General features: G+C 43.5%; 1 protein-coding gene across 1 annotated transcript in view; it reads right to left on the minus strand.

The window, feature by feature from the left end:
- The window catches only part of DRC11 (dynein regulatory complex subunit 11), a 931,905-nt gene that overhangs the window by 394,956 nt on the left and 517,888 nt on the right, over positions 1-19,061 (minus strand). The window contains exon 9 of the mRNA XM_086956298.1: positions 5,886-5,961. Within this exon, the coding sequence (XP_086812424.1) occupies positions 5,886-5,961 (76 nt within the window). The remainder of the gene's footprint in view (positions 1-5,885; positions 5,962-19,061) is intronic.

A 19,061-nucleotide genomic window follows, 5' to 3' on the forward strand; every position in this document is an offset into this window, starting at 1 on the left:
GCTGGCTAGGATATGTTCAAAGGGCGGACTGTGGAAATTTAGATTACGATATGAACACTACCGGCGCCATCTTGTCCGAACCCATTTCTCTATGAGCGCGTAAGCGCCAGTCATTTTAGACACCGTGGCCACTTCGTACATTGCCAATCGCCTGCACGTCTCCCTGACCTCGCTATCATCCCCCGCGCGCTGGCAGCCCCCAAGCACACATGCTAGAGCCATAAAATATCCTCAGTGTGACCCTGCCCCGGAGCCACTTCCCGTGCCAAACCCACATGCCCTTTCATCCCTCGCACACGAACAGGCCCCTTTGATAACCTCTTCCCCTGCACCAGGTTGTTCGATCCGATCCCAGGCCATAACCAACCCCTGCGGATACAGTTTATTGCCCCCGTACAGTGAAGATCTCGCCTCCCATCAAAGGAGCCGGAATTAATCAATGCCACGACCCCATGAGAGCCGACTGATTGTGCATATTTCAGCTCCTGACGGAATGCCCATCTGTGCGATAGCCATCACCTGTTGAGATCAGGGTGGGGGACATTTACTGTGTGACTATGTGTGGGAACAAGCCTAAAGTGGGGATTCCAGAAATGTTTAACCATACATCAAAGTAATGTCAGGAATTTATTACACTGTAATAAAACATTACCAATGTGCATATAAGGCCAGGCCACAGAGATGCAGTTAGAGCACCTCGAGACGATACCATGTTTGTCTGATCTGACGTGCTTTGCTCCGGAGAAATAAATCTGTTTCCTGCTTTCCAGTTGCCAGTGCCCGCCTTTTTATTTGATAATCACTGAGTGAATAAGAGGCAACTAACGCCAAGCAGTGCTTGAGGATATCTAGGGAAAAACTGCTTATTCTACAGGGGACCCAGGCGGACGGGCGGAAGAGACCTGCAATATGGTGGCGGTGCCTGGAAGGCAACGCCATCCATATTACGATGATGGCGGTCTCATGCTTTTCCATGGCGGAGACTCTGCCATGGAAAGGCATGCAGAGAATGCCTTTGGGGACCCGTTGCAGGCCCCCAGGGGGGGTGAGGGTGTGGGTGTCTGCACTTGGGGGGTACCCATGCTACACCCGACATTTGCATGCACAACGTGGCAGGCACCACGTGGTGCCTGTCATGTTGTGCATGCAAATGCACAACATGCCCTTTTAACATTGTGGCGGGTGCTGAATTCAGCACCTCCCACCACAATGTTAAATATACAGGATGCGACCGCCACGGTGGCGGTCGCATCCTAATTGGCGGTACATTAGTCTAACCCCTGATGCGTGGTACTTGGCAGGGTTGTAGATAAATACACCAACAGGTACACACACAAATACACACACACCAGGTACTGTAAGAGCATGCATTGTCCTATCTTTCTTAAAACACCATAGAGACAGGATAGTAGTACCGCCGGGTTCCTCTGCCCTCGCAGGACACTGGGGCTTGGAGAGCGGCTGACGAAGGAGCTATGGGCCCTGGTTTTTTGGGCTAGTGGTGCAGCCTTGGGGGCTGGGACAACTTGGGAAACCTGGTAGATTTTGGACAGGGGTTAGGGGAAATAAAGAGGTGCTTTTGGGCTCCTGCCACCATTTTCTGTTGAGGCAACATGATGGCTGATAGCCCAAAAACTATATGAACAGATTTTTTGTTTCAGGATGGAATTGAAGGTATTGGAGACATTCCACCTGCTCCAAAAAGCGGGTCGGGGGATCTCCTGTCAGAGAAGGTGTGGAAGGAGAGAGGCGGTGCACTGGCGCTCGCTTGCCATGCGTAAGCAGTGGTGGCGGCGGCAATATTTGAATGCTCACCGTCAGGAGAAAAGCGTTTATAAAATGGGTGAGCTGGAATACGGCGAGGGTGCAGAGTGGGAGGGGCAGAGGGAGCAACAGAGGCAGTTGGGCAGCAAGGTTTATGTTTGGCAGACATGCCTGTACTTGAAGGCCCGGGAGTGATAAGCAGCCCGGCCCTCAGGGGAGAGTCAGGGAAGAGCGTCAAGGCTGTGGCTAAGTGTACCACACGGTCATCAGCGTGACATGTAGTTTGTGATGCTGAAGGGCATAGGACAGAGGGACTAATTGGGACCACTGAATAGCAGGGGTGGCTTCAGTGGACAGGGGAGTATGGCAGGGCACACATAGGCCTATTGAGATAGAAGGAAGGCTGCGGGGACAAAGGAGTACCAAGAAGAGGAGGTCTTCAGGCAGGAAGCAACAAAGGGAGACAGGAAGGTGGGGAGCTGGCTCATGTCCCAAGTCAAAGGGGCGGGCGTCAGCCACAGTGATGGTTATGCTGGAATGAAGCAACGAGTAGGAGGGGGTGAGGGGATCTAGTGTCCTGGAAGACCCCTTTAAATTTATGGGGAGGGACATGCGACCAATTGGTGGGCAAGGGGGCTTGTAAGGCCAATAAAGGTGCATTGAGCAGGGGCACCAGGGGGCAGGGGGTGACAGTCGTGAAAAAGAGGAGGGAAGACACAGTGGGGGGACCCTTGGACATTTAGTGGAACCCACAGTGGCATGGGAAGAGTCCAACCGGGGGTAATGGCCTGAATATCAACCAGCATGGAGCACACTGGTATGTTACACAGTGAATATTTCCAGATATAAATACAAACAGAATTAGCATGAAGGTGAAAATATTATACATCCCCCGCCTTTCCCAAACACAACAACTCACAACCCCAACTCACAAAATAAAACACATAAAAAAACAAGGGATTATACACAAACACACAGATAACACATCTCCAAGAAAAACAAGAACATACTAAGTCAACAAGCAAAAAAAGTATCCAAACTCCAAGCAGGACTGGTGTAGGAGTAATTCAAAACACACAAAATCTCCCAACCACCCGGTGGGCTGAGAAACATCATCACCTGTCCTACAACACCGCCATTTCCTGCAGAAGGAACATTACAATCACCCTCACGTACGCCCTCACTGCATCCACAAACACCAACACATCCTTAAAATGCACAGTCCTTCATTAACAACCAACAACTACATTCCTCCTTCTTATCCTGAATAGGATCTTTATAATTTTTCTGAAACAAAGCTACTCTTCTCAAATTCCATTCCTGACCATTTTCCAACTTCACCAATAATTACTCCCCACCTTTTTTCACCATCTATGGTCCCCTGAACTTAGATAAACCATGTCCAACACCACCAGGTTTTACCATTACCCAATCTCCTGCATTGATGAACCTCCTCAGTAGGACACATGTTCCCCTTTTTTATCCCCACACTCCTTCAGTTCTTGCATCCACGAAGGAACCCATTGTGTCACTGGTTGCCTTCCTCTCATCATCTTAAAAGAGAACTTGCCCATATTAATAGTGGTGAGACTAACCCACAATATGTGCTTAACAGTATCTTGGACACTTAAACCAGCATTGCAAGCTAATTGCAGTTCCCTTTCACTAACCTGTTACTCTCTCCACCTGACCATTTCCCTGGGGATTGAAAAGAGAAGTATACACATGCCTAACTCCAATACCCTCCAAGAATTCATTTATTTCCAAGGATGTCAATTGAGTCCCATTGTCAGTTACCAAGACGTGCGGCATACCTCCACTCCTAAACACTTCCCCTAATACTGCTATGGTGGACTTGATAGTTACCTGCCTCATTAATACTACTTCAATCATACCTGGACTTCGTGCACACCATTATAGCAGCATACTTCTCATACATTCTGAATATGAACCAGCATGGAACACACTGGTGATGAAATCCTGTTATATAGTTGATATTCTTCGATACCATTACAAATTGAACTAGTTGAAGTTGACAATACCACAAGTTCACCCGATTTGAGGTAGTTAATTCATATATTTTCAGGAGAAATTTTATGAGGATTCACCTATCGAATTCCTTTTATTTTATTTATTAAGTGCAAACCTGGTCCACCAGTGGGTTGGGGCAGCCGAAGTTCTGTGTGTGTGTGGTACACTTGTAGATATTTACATAGGCCACCTACATACATATGTTTCATAATGCATTGTGTCTTCCACGGCTACAGGATTTACGTTTCAGTTACCAAGTAGTTTTCAGGGTCCAATTGATTTGAGAGGTAGACAAGGTATAGGTCATAAGAAGCCATCTATTGGAGTGGGTACTATTGGAAATCTTAGCACGTGTTGGGACTGGAATAAAGAGACAAAACTACGAATGCATGTCTGGATTTCCAGATAGGCGGTGTTGAGCTGAGAATATAGAGAATATGGCTTGCCATTAAATAGGGTGTGCATTCCATCAATGTAGGTACACAAAAGAGCTTGAATAGTGCTGTAAAAGTAAGATGAGGGAAGAACAAAATGTAGTTTCCAGAGGAGGAAATTTGGTCATTTAGGCCATGAACGACAGGTCACCATGAAGGTAATATCGAAGGATCTTTAAATATTGTGCACGTGGGAGTCAAACCATGAAGGTTCATGTCTGATGGGCAGAATATTTTAGTCATTGTCCCTATGAAGAAGGAATAAAAATCTATTTTTTAATGCAAGATATTTGGCAGATATGTAGGAGTGGCCAATGCAGTGTCCGAAGCATTGAATATTAATTGGCGAGGACACTCATGCACAGAGTATGGTGCAATTAGTTGGGTATCTTACACTCCAATAATAAATGGAAGGATTGTCATCAAGGCTCCCAGAAGTCTATCCTTACAGATTTTTAGACACAAATGTAGACAAAACATTCTATCACTTACTTAAAAGTAATTTTCAAATGCTTAAAAATATATCATTTTCAAGTGGCTCTCCAATGCTGTCACAATGGCTACTAGACCAATAGCTGTATAGAGTGTCAGCATGAACAGTTAAACAGAAGGCCTTGTATTGCCTAATGGAGCTTAGACACCTGCATGTGTTTATGTGCTTGTACTACAGTGCAACATGCCAGATTAATGCAATGTTGTATTGCATATAGATCATTATAGTACTAAAACCAAATGCCATCCAAGTTTGAGTGTATATTTATTACCTAAATACATGTGAAAAAGTATGCAATCTTTTTTTCACAGACTAAAAATAAATATTTGTAAATACTGATTGACTGCTAAAAATAAATATGGAAAAAAAAGAAGAAAGCAACCTTGGAGCCTTAATTATGATTTACGGTGTAACTACATGATGTGCCCAGAGGAGACTTAGGGACATATTTTGTGGCTGTGTGCCCGCTATGATAAATTTAGAAAGAGGGTATTACGAGAACGCCTGAAAAGAACATAGGGTCTGCACATTTGCTGTTAATTTTAAATATTAAAAGCAGACAATCTATGAGAATTGTGATAGGTTTCTGGAATAAAAAATGTGGTTATGATTATGTAATATTATTTGTACAATGTTCTTAAAATGTTTCAAGTTCTAAGTAGAATTGGGCAGACTTTACATGCCGCACTCTTATTGAGGTGAAGTTGGGAACATTCGCCCATTGCTAAAGGAGGCAGTGTCCCACATTTGACCACCCAAAGTGAAGTTTAAAACCATAGCCAATCACTGATGATGGTTACATGCTACCAAAAGTTGGCGGGGCATTCTCTTGTAGGATTTCAAGGCTGCCTGCTACCCTTCCATGATCATCATATGGTTTCTGGACCAGATCTGACATTGAAAGTTTGACGCCCCTGTGACCACAGAGAGTGATCCAGTTCATGAACAGCATTCCACGCATAACACTGGTCACTGCCTCTCCACATATTAACATAGTAGGAAAATGAAGAGCAGTACAAGTGCAGCACAGGCAGGGTGAGTTTCAGTGCAACTTCAATATATGTCCCAATCTGCATCCACAGTGGTAAGGAACAACACATGGTGCACTCATCAAAGTAGCAAGGAGAAAACTGCTGCTGCAAACCATATCAACCAACACTGACCTCTGTACAGCTGGTCTCCCTCGGTCATGTCGGGGAAGAACCGACTTGGTGCCATTTTCCAGCCCTCATCTTCTTCCTGAAAGAAGAGGTGGGTTTGTTAAATTGCTTCAATTTAGGGTATTACCAAAGAAAGGCCAGTGCCTCCCAGCAAAACGTTTGCTACAAACAAATGATGTTGATACGCAATTTGCGACTGTATTTTATGACCAGTGTGTAAGTACATATGGCCCTTAATTCTACCTTTATCTGATTAGATTAAAACCTCTCTTCCCTAAGTGAACTGCTTTGTTCAATTAACTCTCAGCCCTACGGCTTATCTAGAAACTGACACACATTGACTACTAAAACTAACAAATAAATACATTTCCCTTAGTGTTTGAATCCTTCTACATCTGTAGTCATTTACATTTCTGGAGAGTGTGAATTTTTCAATCGGCTACAGCAGTCTCACACATTAATTTTTTATTCTCAATCTGGTAGGGACCTTTCACTATTTTGCACTTTCAATACTTTCTAAACGTTTGCCGATTCCACACACCATACTATTTTGAGGCACGTGATTTCACACAATATTGTGTGTGTGAGAGAGAGGGAGAGAGAGAGAGAGAGAGAGAGAGAGAAGGGAGGGGGGATCAGGCTGCATTACATGGGACCTAAAAGATTCTGGGGCGAGAATGGAAGAGCAAAACAGATAAGTGAGAGATTGATTAGTCAAGGAATAAGAAGAATAGGTGTGTCCGTCTATAGCCACTTCCTGAATGAAAGGGAGCACGGTTAGCTGAAGATACTTGTTGGAAGAGAGTCTGAGGTAGTGATCCTGGTGAAGGAGCAGCTTTGACAGAGGATGTTCTGTACATTAATGCCTCTATAGTTGGGGTTTTTCAGCAGTGTAGAGACTTCTGCTCCCCAGAGATTGGTAGAATCAATTAATCAGCATTTGTAAAGCGCACTCTGGAATACGTGCACTGGAAGAACACTTGGCTGAGGCTATTGTACAAGAGAACTCAGGGGGGCGTATTTCGAAAAATAAACCTTTATTGGAATTAAAACTAACCACCCTTCCCTCTAAAATTAAAACTTTTTTAAGAGGAAAAGCGAGTCTGAAACTACACAAATACAAACAATCTCAATACGAAAGTGGCGATAGAGTTGGCAAAATTCTAGCTTATAAAGTTGCTGAAGACAGGGCTAATTCTACGATAAAAAACATTACCGGGGCGGATGGGATTAGCTACAATCAACCAGAACAGATACTACAACAGTTTGTAACATACTACAGCAAACTATACACACCTGAAACTACCCCTACAGAAGAGAACATGCAAAGATACTTAACTAAGAACTGGCCACTAGATAGGGAACTTGTCCTGATGGAACAACTTGAAGGACACTTTTCACTATCTGAAATACAAATGGCTATTTCTTCTCTCCCACAGGGGAAATCCGCTGGGGATGATACACTTCCAATGGAAATTTATAAATGCTGCAGCGAGGAACTTCTACCTACACTTTGCTTAATGATCAACCAAATTGGAAACTCAGGCAAAATCCCTAAATCCTGGAAAACCGCTAAAATAATCTTTTTTTTAAAGAAGGGTAAATCACCTGTGGAGTGTGGGTCTTACCGGCCCATCTCCCTGATAAACGCTGACGCCAAGGTTTATTCAAAACTACTAGCTATGAGATTAGCCCCGCTAATGCCTAAATTAGTTAGCCAACACCAGCACGGCTTTGTGATGGGTAGAGACACAACAGCACATGTCAACACTGCCATTACTGCATTCGACGTTTCCAATACTAACACCTCCCCACTCGGTATGGTGCTATTAGATGCAGAAAAAGCCTTCGATCGAGTGGGGTGGGATTATCTTTGGGCTTTACTAAGGAGGATGGGCTTTGGGAAACGGTTTCTTACCAGCATGCAAGCCCTGTATGACTCACCTAATGCAAAAATAGGGTATGCTAATTTAATCTCCAATAGTTTCCCGGTTTTAAGAGGCACACGTCAAGGGTGCCCCTTGTCGCCCCTCTTGTTTGCTCTCGCAATGGAGCCTTTTATTAACTCAATACGGACCCAAGAACTCATTATTCCATTCACGCATGGCAATAACTCCCTCAAAATCACTGCTTACGCAGACGATGTTGCAATCTATACTACCGATGTGCCTAAAGCCATAGCTGGGATCATCAAGGAAGCTGATGATTTCGGCTTGGTCTCGGGGTACAAACTAAATTTAAACAAAACCCAAATCGTTGTTAACCATAAGCTACCAGCTCCAGTTTTGGGGGTTTGCCACACTGCAAACTACTTGGGCATTAAAATAACATCCAACTTAAAAGAAATTATGACCCTAAACTACGATACTCTATTGAATGAGACAATAAGGACCATCAAAAAAGGCATAAGGTTCCCTTAAATTTAATAGGACGAATCAACCTTATAAAAATGAATATTTTGCCAAAATTTTTGTATTTGTTCAGGTCCATCCCGCTATATGTCAACAACCTATTTTTTAAAAAACTGGACGGTATTCTAGGAAGCTACATATGGGGCTACAAGAAAAATCGCAGAGCTCTGTCTCTTCTCAAATTAACTGCTACTAAAGGCGGCCTAGATTTCCCCGAATTTAAATTTTATTTTTACGCTTCTTTCCTGGGTCGGATACGCAGCCTTTTTTCTTCTAACTATCCTTATTTTTATCACCAATTCATGTTAGGCGCAAATTCTGTACAATTTTTAGCTAGAAGCAACGACCCAAACTACTTCAAACGAGTGAAGTTTAAGACCGCGAAAGATATAGTACATATTTGGTATACTATTATGGATATTAATAAAACTACGTTCTTCCACCCAAATTTAAGCATATGGTATAATCCGGGTTTACCTGAAATTTTTAGTGATCCGATAGCTAGAGTATGGGCTAATCACGGTATAAACCACCTCTCCGATTTATACGGATCATCAGGCTTTTTAACATTTGATACCTTAAGAACACTTTACAAACTACCTGTAAATGCTCTCTTTAAATACACACAGATACGTGACTTCTTCATGAATAAAATGAAACTAAGGGAAATTTTAGACTCAGAAATATGGACTTACATTTACGGGGAAACAAACAGCGAACTAATTAGCTTGGGGTACAAATGTCTCTGTCTATCTAAACCTGATGACTGTGTCAAAATCGCACAGAAGTGGACAACTACTTTAGGACTTCCCATTTTTTCAAATAATATCTCCACTTTTTTTTATAAGAGTAACTTTTTAACTAATTCTTCTAGTTTAAAACTTCAATCCTACAAGACTGTATGCCAGCTATACTATACGCCGCTTCACTTCTCTAAATGGTCAGGGAACAATTCATTACCCGAACGTACAATATGCCCAAAATGCGATCTACTAGCAGCAGATATAGTACACATAATTTTTTCATGCCCTGCTCTACAAACATTATGGGATGAAATAGAAAAAGTGTTGAAACTGTACAAATTGTTTTCTGGTAAAATATCCGCTGAGATGATAATTTTGGGAATACAACCAAATACTGTTACTTATAAGGACCTAATGTTTATTCTAATTTCTTGTGCAAGATTGATAATTGCTAGGGCTTGGATTTCTGATAAACCACCAGTGGTAGCCGAATGGTGGCTACTGGTAAACGAGATATATGATATGGAACTTTCAACTGCAAAAATTCGAGGGATTGGTTCTTTGAAGAAAGTTGATAAAATTTGGGGCAATTTGTTCCCTATTCACGATTTGTGAATAGCTCCTGATGTATTCTTTTCTTCTTATACTGTAGATTTCTTTGCCTATCTTTTATTTTGATTAAGCTTTCAAGGAATTCATGTACCTTAACTTTCTTTTTTTATTTTTACTATCGTTGTCAAATATTTTATTTTTGAAATGCAAGTTTGCTTGTGCTGTCAATAAAAAAATCAATAAAAAAAAAAAAAAAAAGTAAAGCGCACTCTGTCATCCCTAGGGGTATCTGGGTGCTGCATCTCTGTCGAAGAGCCAGGTCTTGATTCTCTTTCTGAAACCTGCCAGCGAGGGGGGCATATGAAGCTGGAGGGGGAGGTAGTTCCAGGTCTTGGCTGTGATGTAGGAGAAGGAGCGGCTGCCGCTACTGGTGAGGGGGATGCGGGGGTTCGTGCAAGGGTGAGTGAAGAGAAGCATTGGTGTTTAGCGGGTGTGTGGAAGTTTATTCGATAGAGAAAAGCAGTATGTAAGGGAGGATTGTTCAGATTAAATTATTTGAGGAAATGTGAAGATTATCCTGGCTTTCAATGGGAGGCAGTAGTGTTCAAAGACAATAGGGCAAACAGGGAACCATTTTTTTAAGAACTAGCCATCCTGAATGGAATATAACATTCAAAGGTCAAGAGATGGCTTACAGCCCACGGCATGGATGGAGTTGCCAAAATGGAAGCTGCAGATTGCCAAGGCAGGCGCTCTTCTTTGTTGTTCTTTAGTGAACAGGTGCTTCACTGTTTTCAAGGAATGAAGAAAGAGAGAGACTGACAATTTTCACTACATTGCTGATGTGAGGGTCAGAGATAAGGATGACACATGGTGTAGCATAGTTAATTCATATATTTTGAGAGAATGGGAAGTAGCCATCATGTCTAGGGAACACCAGTAGAATGTGGTCTAGTTTAGATTTTTGTGAAGGAGAGAAGAGGATACATTCTGTTTTGTCAGACAGTCTGAGGAGTAAAAGATAGTCTGCTGCCCAGTTATAGAGTTCACTTAAGCATAAGTGCAGCAAAGATTTGACAACAATGGAGATTGTTTAGAAGAAACTTTTGATGTCCTCTGTATATTATGGAAACAGACTTGAGTCCCCTAAAGGCCTAGACGCATGGACTGTAGATACTTTCTGAACAGAGTTGGTGCAACGATTCGAACCCAGGGGAAATCAGCATGGTACGTTGGCCCTGAAATGTAGTCTCCCAGTTTCACCACTTGGTAAGGTTGGGGAGGAAGAAGGAAAGATCAATGTCTTCGGTGCTCTGTTTTAACCAACTAAGGTTCCAATCTGCTACGCATATTTACTTCACTATGCATTCATAAAGTGCATTCCTTGTACTTGAATTTGTGTATATTTTCATCCCCGCTGTGATGCGTTACTTTGAACTCAATATATTCTTATACTGTTTCAGAGCAATGGAGGAGCTTTCTCCAATCCGCATTCCAAATGTCTGAAAATGAATCAAATTATTCTGCAGTCCTGTCCTGATTCCTTGCATAGCTGTGGTGCACACTTCTTCAATTATCAGTTTTAAGACACCCCAAATTACTCTAACATCATTGATTGCCCGCGCATTTTCACTAAATGAAATTTGGATGACTCTTTGATCTCATCTCTGAGTGTAATACCGTGCAAAGATTAGGCTCCCAACTTCGATGATGGGATTCTAGATATAGGACCTAAATTATATGTTGATGGAGGGGAAACTCCATTGCAACGGCAACAGTGTTCCTTCACCGCCGACATAGTGATCTGCCGACCCGATTTAAATGCGGGAAGACCATAGTTTGCCTGGCTTGTTGTGGGTGCTGGTGTCCTGGGGTTATCGGCGAGCGCTGCCCTGCCCGTATGTCCCCTAGAGCGCCACGCTCCCCTCGCTAGCCACAACAGCCTGATTATTGGTTGTTTATCCTATTATGGAGTCGACAGAGGGATTAGGTTAACAGAGCCCCCTAACCCTTACCAGTCGGCCGTTGCATGGAAGCCGTGCCATTATTGAGAGTGTTTACTTTTACTTCTCCATCACCACCCAATGATTACCATTGCCTTGATTTTGTCTCCTTCGCATAGGGCACCTACATTTGAGGTGCTTTTCACTGAAAAGACCATTGAAGCCAGAGCTTCACATTTATAGGGTGAGACTACTATTCCTTTTATTTTTCAACATTTCAATTTTGCTACTTGTAACTACGTTATTACCAGAACCAGCCAATGCTTGTTTTTTAATATAGTATCCTTTTTCCCCCAACCCCCTTGACTCTGTCTAGTTTTAAATTCCTTCTAACAGCTTTCACTGACATGCTCTAGCCAAATGAACCAACACCAGTTGGGCCAGGTTGATGACGTTACTCACTGCTACTTTTGTCATCCTTTTTGTCATCCCTGTGCAGGTTTCACTAGAAGTGGCGGGACTCTCTGTCTGCCTCCTTAGTCTAGTGGTAGGCAGAATACCTTCCCTATACCACAGTGTAGATAGCAAATTTTTAGGTCCCGACGAAATGTACTGTATCTTATTGAACACTCAGCATGAAACATGTTGACCAATAACACAGAGTAGAGCATTGCTCCCCAAGATCTTTGCGCCAGCGAGCAGCCTCTCTTCACGAATTTTATTAAGGTAGATTATAACATTATTAAACTGACTATCTAACCTTTTTTAATCCACCACCCATCCACATCTACACTCCTTTCCCTAGAGCCCTCACACCCACAGCACCATACGGCAGGAACAAAAGACCTCCGTCAAAGAGCCCCTCCGTGGGTGCCCGTCGGGTATTGCACCGCCGACCCGACGAGGAGCAAAACCCATATGATGAAGCATGACACCTAGCTTGCTGGGTATGTGAGGGTTTTAGTTCCGAAAGGGAGGATTCCCCCTTAGGTGTGCTTTCACCCACTTCTTGGTTCATTCTCCCTCCCTCCACATTTTAGCCTCCTTTCTGGGGAACTGCGTACCTCTGGTTGTTTAGCAGACCATAGTTTGGCCACAGTGGTTACTACTTTGTCAACGCCATGTCGGAACTTCTCCGACGCCCGACAAAGTAAGGTGTTATATTCCTGCATAACATTTTCTGAAGAATTTTGTTGTGGAATCAGTCAAATCTGGAGTGTTTTGGGTAAGTTCTTTGAGGGAAAGACTGTGGGCTTATCGTATTATACCTCACACTACCACTGAGGTAAGTCCTTTTAAGTTGTTCAAGGGTCGTAATCCAGCTTCAAGAATGTTACCATGGTGGTTGAAAGAGAAATGCAATCAGTTTTCTGTGGACCAGGTTAATTTGGAGGATGTTGCTAGACGTGTGGAGTGTAAGCAATTTAAGGCTAAAGAATGGTATGACCAAAAGTGGAACACAAAATCTCAAGAATTTCAGGTGGGGGAGTGGGTGAGAATTCTCAGACCGGGTTTGTTACCCAAGGGTTCCAATAAGTTTAGTGATCCCATTCAGATAAAAAAAATATTCTCTAATAGTGTCATGACTCAGGATGGCAAATTTTGGAACGTTAAGAAATTAGCAAAATGTACTGTCGTTAATGATAAGAGAAACCCATCTAATAAGCAAAGTGATTTGTTTGCAAATGATTCTATCGCTCATAGAGTGAAAGATACCAAACGTGTCATCAACCTTCCTAAAAGATATGTTAATTGATTATGTGCAAGTTGAGACTTTAAACGTATGTTTTGTTCATGCTGTTTAGTTTAGATTATTCCTTTTTTAGTTTCCTTTTCCTTTTGGTTTTGTTTTTGTTAAAGAGGGAGATGTGTTATATTCCTGCATAACATTTTCCCTTTAATTGTTCTACTGTGGTCGCATGCCAGTGCATGAGACATGGCATGAGACATGTATTTCTTTAACTGTGTCCTGCATTCCAGAACTGCTTTACTGTGCTAATCTACTGTGGAAGCTCAGAGGAACCCTGTACTGAGATACTGATGGATGTCATTCGTGCTGCCAATAAACCAACTTTAATCTTTTACTGATTTATTTTTACTTTATTGCAACATAAGGGCTGTTGGAAAATTAGATATATGTCCGTGACATATAGCCATTTTTTACTCTCTGTCACTTCCAGGCACATCCTGGCAGTAAGAGTGTGAAGATGGTCTGAATCGATTGTTTACATGCTAATCAGAGGGTGTCAGTACTTCTGCTATTTCAAATATTTTTTATTGTTCAAAATGGGCAACTACTCTCGCACACTGCCCTGCTTGTCAGGCTGATGTTCCCTTATTTGCGATTGCCATATGATGTGCCTAGCAGTCTCTCCCATCACTGATTTACCTAGAAGCATGTACACTAACTTAGATACAAATACCATAGAAAGGTTTTATGTCCTCCAATGCAAACAACAAATATAGCTCCCACCTCCCTATCTGCTAGAAAAAGACAACCATAACTGGGGTGGAGAGGGCCTCTCAGCACTAAGGTCAATGATGCACCTGCCAGCCATTCCTTATCAGGCAGTCTAACAACTCCCTTGCATAGAGTGCCATTTGGATGGAAATGTACTCACAAGCACTGTCACACATACATTGTCAACCCTGAATGTCAACTAAATCAGATGACTTCACACAAACATTGAGTACCTGTGTGTGATCTGTATCTTTGTCATTTACATTCATCTTAGAAGATCAAGATGTAGGCAGCTTTGCCATCCAACAACTTAGTTATCACACGTACAATTCTTAGGCAGCAAACCTATCCCTCCTTTTTCACAGATTAAATAAGTTCTGGCCTCTGCCAAAACTGTCAGTAGCGTACGATAGATCATAACACACAGGTCCTTTACAGCAGAAACACCCAACATCTATCAATTGCCCTAAATCAACATGCTCAAATGCAGGCGCGCAACACCCATTGGGCTCACCGGGCTTCAGCCCCCCCCACCCCCCGTCGCCTCCGCTGCCCGGGCTAAGATGACACGCACTGAAATGGTGCAGGAAGGCTGCGCATCCGATCCCAGAATGTGATTGTTTTAATGATTTCTGAGAGGCCCAGCAGCCCGAGCCAGACAGCGAGCCTCTGAACAGTTTCAGCGAGTGAACCCCCCTGCCCTGACCTCTTGTGTTTCCTTTAGAGTGGCGCAGAGGTGAATTCCTTGCCTGAAGGCAGGGATTTCACCTAAGCACTTGATGGGTTGTGAGAATGGGGTGTGAAGATGTGCACAGCAGGGGGAAGGCATGGCCAGTTAAGGTGATGCTTTTCCTTTGTAAAGGAATTTCTACTGGCATCTTAACCCAGGGTGTGCTGTCTGTGCACTGGTATAGATGTGTATTCCATACAAGTGCACAGACAGCAAACCCTGGGCTATGGCGCCAGCAGGAATTAATTTACAAAGGAAAAGCTTCACCTGCACTGGCCATCCCTTTCCACCTGCTGTCTGTGCATTTGACCCACATTGATCTACACAGTGAGACCTTCTGGAGGGGCTGGATGCTAGGACACAGTGCTGCTGATCAGCCAGACTCCACAGTATAGTATCAGAAGAGCAGGCAGCAGTTTTTTGTGTAAGTTCCAGTAACTTTAATGCATTTTTCAGCACAGCATTACCTACTGCCTGCATATCTAGGTTACTGTGAATGTTGTTCTTGACTTACATACATAGAAACGTCAAAGAGGACAGTCCCCTCCAAATATGCAAATGTAGTGGAAGTTTGTAGTGTTCATTTTTTTTGGGGTGCTAATGGGTAATTTTAGAGTTCAGGGTGGGTATGGGTTATGGGGTGCCAGGGGGGAATTTATGGTTCAGGGTGGGTATGGGTTTTGGGGTGCCAGGGGTAATTTTAGGGTTTAGGGCAGGTGTGGGTTTCGGATGTCAGGGGGCTATTTTAGGGTTCAGGGTGGGTATGGGGTGCCAGGGGACATTTTAGGGTTCAGTGTGGGTATGTGTTTTGGTGTGCCAGGGGTAATTTTATGTTTCAGGGCAGATGTGGGTTTTGGGGTGTCAGGGGGCAATTTTAGGGTTCAGGGTGGGTAGGGGTTATGGGGTGCCAGCGGGGAATTTATGGTTCAGGGTGGGTATGGGTTATGGGGTGCCGGGGGGGAATTTATGGTTCAGCATGGGTATGGGGTTTGGGGGGCCAGGGGTAATTTTAAGGTACAGGGTGGTCGTGGGTTTTGGGGTGCCATGGGATTAATTTTAGGGTTCAGCGTGGGTATGTGTTTTATAGTGCCAGGGGTAATTTTAGGGTTTAGGGCAGGTGTGGGTTTTGGGATGTCAGGGGACTACTTTAGGGTTCAGGGTGGGTATGGGTTATGGGGTGCCAGGGGACATTTTAGGGTTCAGCGTGGGTATGTTTTTGGTGTGCCAGGGGCAATTTTAGGGTTCGGGTTATGGGGTGCCAGTGGGGAATTTATGGTTCAGGGAGGGTGAGGGTTATGGGTTGCCGGGGGGGCATTCATGGTTCAGCATGGGTATGGGGTTTGGGGTGCCAGGGGTAATTTTAAGGTTTAGGGTGGGTGTGGGTTTTGAGGTGCCATGGGATTAATTTTAGGGTTCAGCGTGGGTATGTGTTTTATAGTGCTAGGGGTAATTTTAGGGTTTAGGGCAGGTGTGGGTTTGGGATGTCAGGGGGCTATTTTAGGGTTCATGGTGGGTATGGGTTATGGGGTGCCAGATGGGAATTTATGGTTCAGCATGGGTATGGGTTTTGGGGTGCCTGGGGTAATTTTAAGTATTTTCAAAAGAACAAAGGTCCTAAGCCTAGAGCAGTATAGAAAACACAATGTAATATAGACCACAATCGGAAACTATATCTTCTTTTTCCTAAACCCAGCCGGGCAAAGAATGTATTTGTTAAATGTAGCAAATTTAGGTTTGAGATACAGTTTCACAACAAACATTACTGTGTGAAGTAGAGCACAAGCCTGTGCTGTACTAGAGGTTGAAGAAAAGAATGTAGAAAAAAGAATGTAGAAAAAGGAAAAGCAGTTTGCTTCAGGCAAAGGAGTTGAGCAAGACTGGATACTGTTTTACATTAGAATTGACAGTAATATCCAGAGTTGTTCATACATAAAAAATTCACAAGTTTCGCTGTATGTCTACTACAGAAAGTCGACGGCATTTCGATCCCGTGCTCTGAATTTATAATGGGATCATCATCAGGACTTAGAATATGTATTGCCTGGTATTACGAATTAATTTAGCCTGTAGGAAAAAACAGGGAGGAAACAGAAAAGCAATAGATTTGATCACTATTCTGTGAAAAAAGTTCGAGGTCAACTTAGCCACATATAATACTTACAGTAGTTTTCGAAATCGCAGTGCAGTGGTGGTGCCAAACAGTGCTTATTTAGCTTATTATCCGTGTAGTGCCGTGCGTAGTACCAATGATTAAGTGGGCAATTAGGGACGGCGTGAGGAGTTCAGCAGACATGAATGTTTTTGGGCTTGTGCTACTGTGAGAGCGAGGTTGAAACGCTGCCGCCTCCGTGAGGTGAGGAGGCAGAAGCCCGTGTTCATATCGGACAGTGAGTGAAGATTCAGGCAATCTATTCGTTAAGTGCCCCGAATTGGGGGGGCTTATGGCAAACCGCCTGGTGGTGGGGGGGGGTTGTATTGAGAACATACCCGCTTGTAGAGGGTTCTACTGGTATATGCGTACTGTCTTGGATCAGCGATATGGAAAGACCAGGGTGATCACTGGAATTCCGGGTCATTCTGTGGGAAAAAAATTACGTGAATAAAAGTACGATAGATGGTGAGCCCAATTTCCACGTAGGTGGTAGCTTACCGATTGGCGAGTTTATGCAAGGCTCGGTTAGGTGTACCGTCCTGTTGCTTTAGGTTTACGGTCGATAATTTATTCGATCCGCTAAAAGATTGAGAAAAAACTGGAATGAGGAGCGTGCTCCATTGGGAAAGCAAGCTCAGTGTGATGCCTTAGCCGGGGAGTCTCTTACCGGTATTGGTCGAAGCAGTTCGTGCGTCGGTCGGTAGAATACTCGATCCGCTATCAAGGGGAGGGGGAAAAGAAATTAATGAATTGCGGGTTGCGCTTGTACTGCAGCGAGAGCTGAGTTCACGCTTTTAAACCGGGCAGTAAGTTAGTTGGGACATAGTCCTTACCGCTGGTTGAATACATAGGCGAAGTGCCGATCCACTGGTGCCCGTGGCTTAGGTTGCTTCTCGTGTTGTGGAAGCGCAGTCATTCGATAAGGCTGTTTGGTCAGGTGACACGGAACACGTGGCTCCGGACTGACTGTGGGTAATGTGGCGGACATCTTGGAACTGGCATCATAGTAATATTCGTGATGTGATAGGGACGACGCAAGTAAGGTGAAGGAATATACAGTGAATCAAGATCTGTTAAAACGTTGCATGCTGGGGGGTGACGGTGATTAAAAAAGTGCAGCTATTGTGATACACATCTTCGACAGATTACATTTACACAGCTTATGCTCTATTAACCATAAGGATTAAATGCAAAATATGTCGATAGGCACTTTCAATACTTGGTTAATGTTTCAGTATTACAAGACATATTCCTCTGAATTATCTGATCATTGTTTGAATTAGAGTAAATTAGTCCAGTCCTCGCTTTTGTTCAATCCCGTCCGGATAGTATTGAATTGGATTATGGACTGAAGTTCTTCTCTATTCAAAAGTTGAGAAAGATTTCCACCTCTCTGTGGGAGCTTGACGGCTTTCAGAATTGTCCATTTGATGTCATCCACTGTATGGTTCATCTCAACGAAATGTTCCACCAAAGGTGCATTGGGCGTTTTGCACCTGATTCGACTGCGATGCTGGCAGATTTGTGTCTTCGCCTTCTGGCTAGTTTGGCCTATATACATTTTCTGGCATGGGCAAAGAATCGCGTAAATGACATTACATGTATTACAATTCGTAAAAGATCTCATTTCAAAAGTAATGCCATTGTGACAGATATTCTGTGCCTCTATTGTGAACTCACAAACAATACATTGACCACATTTTACATGTCCCTGTAGTGGTGGAAGCCCCCAATTTGAGTATATAGTGGTTCGAGGGGTAGGGACTGGTAGAGCTGCCCTGACCAAATGATCTTTCAAGTTTTTGTTTTTTCGAAATGCGAAAAGTGGTCTCTCTAAGTTGACAAGGCCTGCATTTATGGTGGGCCACTGTTTGAGGATTGATTTCCGAATCCTGTTGGACACTGGACAAAATGTGGTAACACAGGCTATTCTGTCTTTGCTGTCTCGAGTCTTGGGTGTTAGAAGGACATCCAGCGGGCAATACCAAGCCTTTTAAATGCTGCTTTAACCAATCTTCTTGATAAGACATTGGCTTCCTTAAAGTAGTCTGATTTGTTCGAGCAGTTACGCCTTATCCTAAGGAATTGGGAGTAAGGTAAAGAATCTTTAAGTGCTCTAGGGTGATTGCTACTGTAGCTCAACAGGGTATTGCGCTCTGTCGGCTTCCTGTAAAGACGTGTTAGTAA

Source organism: Lissotriton vulgaris, chromosome 2_1 (genome assembly GCF_964263255.1).
Source record: "Lissotriton vulgaris chromosome 2_1, aLisVul1.2, whole genome shotgun sequence".
Taxonomy (NCBI): domain Eukaryota; kingdom Metazoa; phylum Chordata; class Amphibia; order Caudata; family Salamandridae; genus Lissotriton; species Lissotriton vulgaris.